The following is an 11,290-nucleotide window of genomic DNA, read 5'->3' as shown; positions in this document are numbered from 1 at the left end:
AAGGCCTGGAATGTATGGAGAAAAACAAGTCCATGGGCCATATACATGCCACTTGAGCCAGAGATTGTTCCTGTGCCAGCACTCACTTGGGATCAGGTGCAGGCACGTGAGTTCTCCTTGCCACTTGGTTTCTTTACTGGAAAGCAGACGAAAGCTCCTGCCTTCAGTATTTGTTTTTGTTTTGTAGAGTTTTCAATTTAGTTCACTTAGGGACAAACCTGATGGCATACAAACCTTTAATCCTAGCAGAGAGGGACAGAGACAGGCAGATCTCTGATTTCCAGAGCACACAGAGCTATACAGTGAGACCCTGTATGGGGGGCAGGAGGGTGGGGACAAGCAAAACTGTAGTAGGCAGGCCAACCATGGAGGCAAATAATCCTACCACTTGGATGCTGGAGGCAGGAGGATCAGCACGAGTCAAGGCCGAACTCGGTCACACAGCTAGTCCAAAGTTAGCCTAGGATATGTGAGGCTCTATCTCTAAAACAAAAAAACTACCAAAGCAAAAACAAAACAACAAAAGAACAAATATTACAGAAGGCTGCAGCATTGCTATAGAAGACATAAACCACTATAGGCAGAGAGGAGACGTCTTCAGTTCCTTCTTATCCACCATGTGCTGCACATGGGCCAAGTCCTTTCCTCTGTGTCACTTGTCATCTTATGGGCTCTGTGAATGCAACCAAGAGGATTAGTAGCTACCATTTATGTGTTGGATACCTTAAAAAAATCTCTCTCTCTCCTCTCTCTCTCTCTCTCTCTGTCTCTCTCTCTCTCTCTGTCTCTGTCTCTCTCTCTCTCTCCCTGTGTGTGTGTGTGTGTGTGTGTTCAACCCAGGGCCTTGTACATGTAAACTGAACACTCTACTCCTGAGCTACACCTGAAAGAAACAGGTAGGGAAAACACTCAGCCACACAAATCTTACAAGATTGAAAGTGTGTGTGTGCGTGTGTGCGTGTGTGTGTGTGTGTGTGTGTGTGTGTAATTTTAGAGTCTACCCATGAGAAAATGTGATTATGATGGTCTTTCTGAGGTCAGCTTACTTTGTTTCGCATGATAATCTTCTAGTTCTACCCAGTTGCTTGCAAATGACACCCTTTTAGTGTCCTTTACACCTTAAAACTGCATTGTGTATGTGTAACACATGGTCTTTGCCCATTCCAACGTTGGACTTTTCATTCTTCTGGCCACTGATGCTGCTCCTGACCTTTCTATTCATTCATCCATTCGTTGTTCATTAGCATGTGTTCTGTCTACCCTGTGCCATGTTCTCTAATCCTTTAAACATGTAAACGGATCAAGCAGTCACAGGTCCTTGACTGCACAGACAACCAGTTAGATCAGCAACAAGAGCAAGGGCAAGGGACTTGTCCAGAGCCTGACTTCTGTCCAAGGCCAAGAGCCTTCAGAACAGGCCTGGGAAGACTGCACTGCGACACCATCCACTGCCCAGACCCTCTCGGGTCCCCAGGAAAATCTCTCCATCTCAGAGAGATGCCCAGTCAAGTCACACGGAGCAGTAGCAGCTCTCGCCTTCATCCTTGGTTTTCATGAATCTTCACCATGTCCTATTACATATATATTACATATAAAGGGCCTTATGCATGTAGGTGGCTGTGCAGGGGCAGGGGCACCGGGGCCGGGGGTCATTACAATTGTCCCTGAGATGACTTGTGGAGTGGTCTCACTAAAAAGGGGAGTTTTCAGCCCTAGCTTGGAGGAGGTCCGAGAGAGTATATCCAAGAAGAGGAAGCAATGCCGGCATTAGGGCCTCAAGGCTGAGAACCCTTTTCAGTGGAGCAGGAAGCAGAACATGAAGTCAGAGGAGAAGGGCGGTACATAAGGGCCCAGACAGTGTCGAGAGACTCGGCCTCTTCCTTCTTAGTTTTTAAAGAAAGGAACTGCAACTGTTTGTTGCAGTTTAGAAACAGGGAAATCTAAATGTAAGCCCTGGTATCTGCTGAGGACCGTCTTGCCCCATCATCCCGAGGCAGAGAGGCAGGAGAGCAGAATTTTGGTTTTGATGTAGTGTAGCAGTGGGCCACTGCACAGTCAAAAGCCCATTGTTTCTTCCCCTGGGCAAGAGGAGGCTGCGGTTCTGATTCATGGCTGTAAACAACCCTGGAGAGAGCAGACAAACAGGCTTCAGGGCCTGGTGAGTCACTTCTGGGGGCCGGGCCTCCCTCTTTTTGGGTTATTCTTATTCTGACTAGGCATAGGTGGCTGCTGCAGGCCACTGTAGCCTGGGACTGCCACCTCGTGGCCACGTTCTGACTTCACATAGCCCCACAGCTTGTCAGAGTAGGTGGGAATGAATGGGAATTTGCTATGAACTGGCTGGTCAAGCAGGGCCTAGGTTCTTGCTCACTAAGGCAGCCTTCGAGAGGTTTGCCAAACTAGGACTCAGTTGGCATCCTCTGTGAGCCAGCATGGCTGTCACTGTCTAGGCACAGAACCCAGGCTCTCTGTGGCTGTCAACCTGCCTCAAGAGATTCCATACTTCTCGGGCCTCTTCCAGTCTCAGGGTCACAGACATTGGCTCACTCTCGCTAATGGTTGCCTGAGGTCTGGGCACTGGGCCACCACTCACACTCCAGCCAGGGTTAAACATTAGTGGGAGGTTATCGGGTTTGGAAAGGGGGTGGGGAATCTCACTTGCAACAGTCTCCAGCGGGCCTGCTCGGAGTACCAGTTCCCACAGGAGCCCAGAAAATGCCCGTGGAAGAGTTTGTAGCTGGCTGGATCTCTGGTGAGACATTTTTCTTCTTTCTGTCCTATCATCCCTGAGGGTGGGTGGCTTCCCTGGGAGGTTATGGGTTGTTGAGAGGAGTTACTCCCTCTGGAGCACCCAGCACCCAGCTGTTCCCAGAGCCTTCTGGGAATGGCCAAGGAGGCCCGAGAGGAAAGAAGCAAGCAGGAACTGCTTCTCTATCCTAAGGCCATACTGTCGGGGAGCAGTGGGGATCTGACAGCCAAGGTACAACCTCACCCAAGCCCTTCTCCCAGACCAGTGTGAGGTGCCCAGAACACATTTACCTTTGATCTCTCCGGCTGTCCTGTCCTCATTTTACCTCTGGAAATCTGCCCTACCTGTCAATGGGTGCACTCCTGAGGCTTGAGAAAGGACACTGTGAACCCGCCCCTGGTGAGGGTCACCCCAAGCCCCAGAAACAGCATCTTCTGCAGAGAATAAGACTAGCCAGTATGTGGCTTTCTCCCCTGGGTCCAGCAGGACGCTAAGAAGGGCTCCCTAGTCTGTACTGATAATTGTGACAAGGCAGGAGGCAGGAGGAGGTGGCCAGCAGGGCCTGTTCTCATTCAAGGCCACAGAACTCTGCAAAGGAAGGCTGAAGTACTGCTGACACAGTTAGAAACAGTAGCCACTCCTTCTAGAGCAGTGGTTCTCACCCTTCTTAATGCTGCAACCCTTTAACATGGTTCCTCATGTCATGGTGAACTCCAACCATAAAATTATTTTACTGTTACTTTATAACTAATTTTGTCACTGTTATGATTCATAACATAAATACCTGATACACAGAATATCTGATATGCAACCCCCAATGGGGTCACCAGCCACAGGTTAAGAATTACCAGTCGTGCTGGGCAGTGGTGGCACATGCCTTTAATCCCAGCACTCGGGAGGCAGAGGCAGGCGGATTTCTGAGTTCAAGGCCAGCCTGGTCTACAAAGTGAGTTCCAGGACAGCCAGGGCTAAACCCTGTCTTGAAAAACAAACAAACAAAAAAAGAACTACCAGTCTAGAGCCTCATCTTCCACGGTCAGAGCTGGGGAGTGTAACAGCTGGTTCTTTCCTAGTGTGTGTGTGGCCACAAGCGAGGCCACGGGTCTCCCTCCTTTGTCCCAGCATCTTTGTGACCCAGTACCAGGTACGGTAGGGGAGCAGAGTAGGGCGGCGTGAATGTCCGTGGAGCCCCAAGAATGTAGGTGGTGGGTGTCTGAGTACATGCAGCCTTCCTGCTCCAGCCTGCATCCTTCTTTCCACTAGCATAGACTTGCTTCCTAGACTTGGCACACAGGCCTCACTCATACCACCTTCTTGCCACCGCAGGAGCTGTGGGCCTGGTCCTGGGGCACCCATTCGACACTGTAAAGGTGAGTGTGACAAAGGCACCAGAGGAATAGATGATCTGGCTGGAACCTGGGTGAGAGACTGGGCCTGGCCGGCTGGGCTGGCTTACTGGTGTGCCTGCCTGCCAGCGTCTGCTGCATGGGTGACCTGGCTGCCATTGTAGGCGCAGCCCTGGCTTGCCCATCTGCCTCACATAACCCGTACTTTCTATCCAGGTGCGGTTACAGACCCAAAGCACGTACCAGGGCATTGTGGACTGCGTAGTCAAGACTTACCGCCATGAGTCAGTAGGTAGCCCACTTGTTGGCGGTAAAGAATCATCGGGGCAGGTGGGGTCTGTTTCCTTTGCTTGCCACTTGCTAATAGCTTCTAAGTCTTTACCCTTGAGGGTATCTGGGAGTCCTCTAGTGCCTCAAAAGTGGAGTCGGGGTTCTCACAGCCTCCTCCCCCTGCGGTCTGCCTGACACAGGGCTTGGGAGGAAGCGCTGTACAGCTCAGAGGCCTGGCCAGAGCTGGATGTGGGACACAGAAGCCCACCATGACTAACCGTGCTACCATGTTGTTCTGCAGGTCCTGGGTTTCTTCAAAGGAATGAGTTTCCCCATCGCCAGTGTAGCCCTGGTCAACTCCGTCCTGTTCGGAGTGTACAGCAACACGCTGCTGGCACTAACAGCCACCTCCCATCAGGAGCGACGGGCCCAGCCACCCAGCTACACAAACATCTTTATAGCAGGTTGTACTGGGGGCCTCCTGCAGGTGAGAGCATCGTTCATGGGCACACATGCAGGTGGCACAGTGATGGATCTGAGTCCCCCACCCCCAGGGACTCCCAGCCATGCATAAGAAGGTCTTCCTAAGAGGTGCTTGTAGACATTGCTCCCATTGACCTAGCCATGTTGTGCCTGGCCAGGCTGGAGGTGAAAGGTCATGGAGACCAGAAGTTGGGAGGTAGGGCAAAAAGCAGAGATTTGGGGGTCAGTGTGAAGAAGATGCCAGGCAGAAGCAGTCAATGCCTGTGCTCAGGGTTGTCTACCTTCAGAAGGCTCTACCAGCCCCAGAGTTGGGGGAAGACTATACAGCATGGTGACCTTTGACCCTGAGGGACTGTCATACTCAGTAGAGTTGAGTTTTGTCCTGAAGTGATCCTAAAGGGGTCCTAGAGATCATGCCACCTGCTCAACCAGGCCTTTGCCTGCAGTACAGGGTAACCGCAATCTCCGAGCCTTGCCTGAGGCCAGAGGTCACCGATGCTGCGATTCGGCCAATCAGTGCATGAGTCGCTCCCATCATTTATTTTGGTCTTTGTTCTCAGCACTGAAGTAACCAGGTTTTTATGGGGTGTGGTGAAGACTAGAAGAGTTTCTAGGCCCCAGATGGGACCTGAGCTAAAGGGAGTGTCTGAGAAGAACCAAACAAAGGGGCAGGTGCCAGCTCAGCCCTCACCCCAGATGGGCTCCTGGGTGACCCTCTAATGGGTACCTGCCCTGATGCCACTGATACTTCATGGGGCAGAGAGCAAGCTCAGAGGACAAAGTCAGGGCGTGCACATCAGTGGTTAATGATTAGAGAGGCTGCGGAGGGAGAGCGAGCGCTGCCGGGTCTCTCCTTCTCCTCTTCCTCTCCCATCTCTTTCTATTTTTTTCAAAAATTATTTACTTATGTTTTTTATTGTAAGTGTATGAGTGCTTTGCCTACATACATACACACATGTACAACAAGTGCGTGCAGTGCCTGCAGAGACCTGAAGGTGTTGGGTCTCCTGGAAGGAAAGTTACTACAGATGGTTTTGAGCTGCCATGTGGGTGCTGAGAACTGAACTCCAGTCCTCTGCAAGAGCAGCGCATGTGCCTAACACCGCCCTCTTTCCAACCCCCTTTCCTTTAGTGTTTTCTTTTTTTTTTTTAAAGATTTATTTATTTATTATATGTAAGTACACTGTAGCTGTCTTCAGACACACCAGAAGAGGGCATTGCATCCCATTACACATGGTTGTGAGCCACCACCATGTGGGTGCTGGGAATAGAACTCAGGACCTCTGGAAGAGCAGTCAGTGCTCTTAACTTCTGAGCCATCTCTCCAGCCCCCTTTAGTGTTTTCAAAACAGGATCTAGTATGTAGCCCTGGTTGGTCTGTAGTTTACTATGTACATCAGGCTAACCTAAAACTTATGACAAAATCCTCTTGCCTTTTCCTCAGATTCCGGGATTAGAGTTATATACTACCCCACCAAGCTTCATGTTCCTTATTAGATACACATTTCTAAACTCAGAGGCCTGCACCCCTCAAAAACAGGAAGACTCTCCATCAAGCGGCCAGTTCCACTTCTCGGTTCCCTTCCCCTCATTTCTCTGAAAAGCATAGCCAGGAACTGTTAGGGCCTCAAGTGGTGCCCAGGTTCAGGAACCTGCTAAAGCCAGGCTGTGCTAGGACATCTGCCAACAGGGGTTTGGAGTCAACTGTGTTTCTTTTTTTCTTTTTCTCTTTTTGGTTTTTCGAGACAGGGTTTCTCTGTATAGCTCTGGCTGTCCTGGAAACCACTCTGCAGACCAGGCTGGCCTCGAACTCAGAAATCCACCTGCCTGCCTCTGCCCCCCAAATGCTGGGATTAAAGGTGTGCGCCACCACTCCTGGCTGCCAATTGTGTTTCAATGAGGACATGAGAGGAAGGGGCAGGAGCTGAGGCTTCTGTTGCCACAGACTTTGCTTGTGGCCTTGGTTAGGGGTTAAGTAACCCATTAGGCTCCACAGTTCCCAACCCATGAGATGCCCCTGCTTCAGCCCTGGAACTCCAGGTCAGGAGCCCACTCCTAAATGTTTCAGCTCAGCCCTGCTGGCAGACTGTGGGAAAAACATCAGCCCCATTTTACAAAGGGGCTCCACCCTCTGCTGTGGCAGAAGCATGAAATGTGGCCTGCATTTGTCAGAACCCAGAACCAGTCAGCTGCCAGCCCCTCCACTACCAACCAGGCCTTGAGCTACACAAGGGTTCACGGGCTTCTAGCCAGACACAGACACCAAGTCAGCTTCAGCCAGGACCCTGTCTCCGCCTCCGCTAGGGCGACAATATGTGACACTGCCAGCAGCTTTCCTTGATTTAAAAAAAAATGTTTATTTTAATTCTAAAATCAAATTTAAATTCTGCCTGTGGAAGCCAGAAAAGGGTGTGTGATACCCTGCAACTGGAGTTTACAGGCAGTTGTGAGCTATCCCAGATGGGTGCCAGTATCCAGACTCAGGTCCGCTGGACAGTAGTATAAACTCTTATCCACTGAGTTATCTTTTATCCTTTTGTAGTAAATGTCTTAAAATTAATTATTATTTTATGTGTGTGGACGCTTTGCCTGCATGCATGCATGTAGATCATGTGCATGCCTGGTGCCTACCGGAGCCAGAAGAGGGTGTTGGATCTCCTGCAACTGGAGATACGGATGGCTATACAGAGCCACCATGTAGATGCTGGGAATTGAGTCTAGGTCCTCTGGAGGCTCTTAACTGTTGAGCCCCCATCTCTCCAGCCCCAGTAGCTGGGTTATTGAGATACTTTCAGTCTGCCGTAGCCCACATTGTCCTGGAGCTCACTGTGTAGCTTTGGCTGGCCTTGAACTCTTTGTAGTTCTTTCTTTAAAGCCTTTAGATTACAGATATGAGACTAGCACACCCAGCCAGAACACCAGTTACAGGCAGGAGCCCCACACATCCAGGTAGAACCTCATTTGAGCTTCAGTAGCTTCTCTTGCTTTGTCTGGAAACAGGGCTCTGTAGCACTGGCTGGCCTAGAATTTGCTCTGTAGACTAAGCTGGCTTTGAATTCACAGATTGGCCTGCCTCTGCCTTCCTAGTGCCAAGATTAAAGGCACAGATCACCCTGAACAGCTAGCTGCTTGACCTAGTTACATCCCTGACTCAAACCTCACTGGTATGGTGACCTCCTCTTCTCCACATCCTCTCAGCTCAGTCCAGTACCACCCCAGATCTGTGTCCTAGCTGTCTAAGGGCTCTATCGCCTACCAAATCCCACCTGTTACCACCGTCTCACCCCTATCAGCCCTTTTGGACAGAGGCAGGGAGGGGTGTCCTGGGGCTTCAGAGAGGTGTAATGCAGAAGGAAGAGCAACTCTATGATGTTGGGTCTGTTCTGCAGCTTCAGGTCCTCACGGTTTCCTGCTGCTGAACCTTTACTGAGCCCCAGCCCCTGCAAACATGTGGTCTTCCCTGGAATCAGGGAGCCCAGGAGCCTAGTCCCACGTGTCCTTGAGTGCTTGTGCCTGCTATCTCAGGAGGAGAGGCCAGTGCTGAGCCTATCAGACCTGATAATAAGGGAGGCAGCCTGTTCTCAACTGCACCCAGACAGTTGGCCAAACCCAGCCATGTGGGAGGCTAGGAGTTGATGGCAGGAGCCTCTCTGCCCTGTTGTGATGAAAAACAGACATTTTCCAAGCCTAAGCCCCACCTAGTACCCTCCTTGTCTTTCTCCACAGGCCTACTGCCTGGCTCCTTTTGACCTCATCAAAGTCCGTCTACAAAACCAGACAGAGCCAAGGATGCAGATAGCGAGTTCTATGCCCCGGTACCGGGGGCCTGTGCACTGTGCATCCTCCATCTTGAGAGAAGAAGGACCCCAGGGACTGTTCAGAGGATCCTGGGCCCTGGTGTTGAGAGACACTCCTACGTTAGGAATATACTTTGTCACCTATGAAGGGCTATGTCGCCAGTACACACCAGAAGGCCAGAATCCCAGTAAGTGGGGTGAGGTGGGGTGGGGCAGGGGGACAGCAGAGGTGAGGGAGGGAACTAAAGGCGGGGACTGGAAGATACTCTGTTCTAGTCTGACTCAACCCTGGCTCCCTCTGTCCCAGGTTCAGCCACAGTTCTGGTGGCAGGGGGCTTTGCAGGCATAGCCTCCTGGATCACAGCCACTCCTTTTGATGTGATCAAGTCCCGGATGCAGATGGATGGGCTGAAGGGAAGAAAGTACGGAGGGATGCTGGACTGTATGGCAAGCAGCTTCCGGCAGGAGGGAATAGGGGTCTTTTTCAAGGGCATGACACTCAACAGCGCCCGTGCCTTTCCCGTCAATGCTGCCACCTTCCTTAGCTATGAATACCTGCTACGCCTGTGGAGATGAGCCTGGCCAGGCGATACTAGCAACTCCACAGCAGAATCATGGCTGATAGCAGCTTGAAAAACCAAGCTAAAGCACCCAGCTTTCCGGGGCAAAAGCACGAGGCACCTTTTATCATCCAGAGAGTTAAGGAGCCAATGTGCAAGAAACCAATGAACAAGAAACCCTGTGCAGACTCCAAGACACACCCCACCTCCAGCCCACCTCACCAGACGCTTCTGTCCAGGAAGCAGGGGCACAAAGTCCATAAAAATCACCAAGGCCACCATGCCATAGCCACCCCTCTGAAGGAGCACTCAGAGACCAGCCACTGTGCAGACATCACCCAGCCCTTGAGTTCAAACCACTACCTGAACAGGAGGATGCCTTCTGTCTTCTTCATGTCTAGAATCCTTCAGGGGTTTCCATTACCTACAGAGAAGCCTAGGTCCCAGGCTCCTGGCTGGCCTGACCCACCAGGTGGCCTTCTCTTGGTTACGTCCTGGTATAGGCCCTCAAGTCCCAGGAATGCCATGGGTGGTGTCATTGTCCTCCAGTGGCCCACTCTCCTCAAGTTCCAGGCAGAGCTCTTCATTTAGGGGTCCTTCCAGCCCCATCTGTGCTGACTGTGGGGTACCCAAGCACCCCAGCCCTCCTGCCTACCTCAGTCATACCTCTGTGTACAGTGCTTCATGGTTAGTTTTGTTTTGTTTTTCCTCCTTTGAGTAGTTAGTTTGTGCCAGTCTTGTGGTCAAGGCTGTACTTCTGTCTGTCTCTTGAACAGATACATGCAATAAAGTTTCATTTGATGCAGTACTGATGATCCCTTCCTGTCTCTGCCCCCATCACACACAGCTGTGAGCCTTCCAACCCCCATGTCCGTGCCCTGGCCCCTCTCCAAGTTATCTCTTCCTCGATCACATCTTTCCTTACATTTGTCTGATTATCCATCTCAATTGCTAAATTAGATTTTTAAAACTGCCTAAGGGGCTGGAGAGATAGCTCAGTGATTAAGATCACTGGCTGCTCTTCCAGAGGAACCAGGTTCAAATCCCAACATCCACATGGCAGCCCACTCATCTGTAACTCTGAGGGATCTGGTGCTGCCATCTTCTGGCTTATGTGGGAACTGCATGCATTTGGAGGCAAAAATACCCATACACACAAAATAATAAAAAAAATATTTTGAGGGAGGGTTCAAGACAGGATTTCTCCATGTAGCCATGGCTGTCCTGGAACTCACTCTGTAGTTCAGGCTGGCCTTGCTAGGGTGATCCACCAGACTATGCCTCTTGAGTACTGGAATTAAAGGCATTAACCCAGCATAAAAATATTAAAAACAAAACCTAACAACAACAGGGCTGGTGAGATGGCTCAGCAGGTAAGAGCACTGACTGCTCTTCCAAAGGTCCTGAGTTCAAACCCCAGCAACCACATGGTGGCTCACAATCACCCGTAATGAGATCTGATGCCCTCTTTTAATGTGTCTGAAGACAGTTACAGTGTACTTATGTATAATATTAAATATATATATTTTTTGAGACAGAGTTTCTCAGTATAGCCTTGGCTGTCCTGGAACTCACTCTGTAGACCAGGCTGGCCTGGAACTCAGAAATCCACCTGCCTCTGCCTCTCAAGTGCTGGGATTAAAGGTGTGCACCACCACACCCAGCAATAAATATTTTAAAAAGAAAAGTATTAAAGGACTGGAGAGATGGCTCAGCTGTTAAGAGCACTGATTGCTCTTCCAGAGGTCCTGAGTTCACGTCCCAGCAACCACGTGGTGGCTCACAGCCATCTGTAATGAGATCTGATGCCCTCTTCAGGTGTGTCTGAAGACAGCTACAGTGTACTTAATAATAATAGATGGCTCAGCGATTAAGAGCACTGACTGCTCTTCTGAAGGTCCTGAGTTCAAATCCCAGCAACCACGTGGTGGCTCACAACCATCCATAATGAGATCTGGCACTCTCTTCTGGAGTGTCTGAAGAGAGCTACAGTGTACTTACATATAATAAATAAATACATCCTTGAAAAAAAAGTATTAAAAAAAAAACCTACCACCACCACCACCACCAAACTGGCTAAGAGCC

General features: G+C 50.4%; 1 protein-coding gene across 1 annotated transcript; it reads left to right on the top strand.

The window, feature by feature from the left end:
- The first annotated feature begins 2,668 nt into the window (after nt 1-2,668).
- Slc25a45 (solute carrier family 25 member 45) lies at nt 2,669-10,013 on the top strand. Its single transcript, XM_021151812.3, has 6 exons — nt 2,669-2,752; nt 4,076-4,119; nt 4,312-4,383; nt 4,667-4,852; nt 8,575-8,833; nt 8,953-10,013. The coding sequence occupies exons 1-6, from the start codon at nt 2,716-2,718 to the stop codon at nt 9,219-9,221; spliced, it is 867 nt and encodes a 288-aa protein (XP_021007471.1). The 5' UTR covers nt 2,669-2,715; the 3' UTR covers nt 9,222-10,013.
- Nucleotides 10,014-11,290: the final 1,277 nt, after the last annotated feature.

This window comes from Mus caroli, unplaced genomic scaffold (genome assembly GCF_978045245.1).
Source record: "Mus caroli unplaced genomic scaffold, Mus_caroli_1 scaffold_20, whole genome shotgun sequence".
In the NCBI taxonomy this organism is placed as follows: domain Eukaryota; kingdom Metazoa; phylum Chordata; class Mammalia; order Rodentia; family Muridae; genus Mus; species Mus caroli.
Note: the sequence above shows the minus strand (reverse complement) of the source record. Positions and strands in the feature narration are given on the sequence as shown.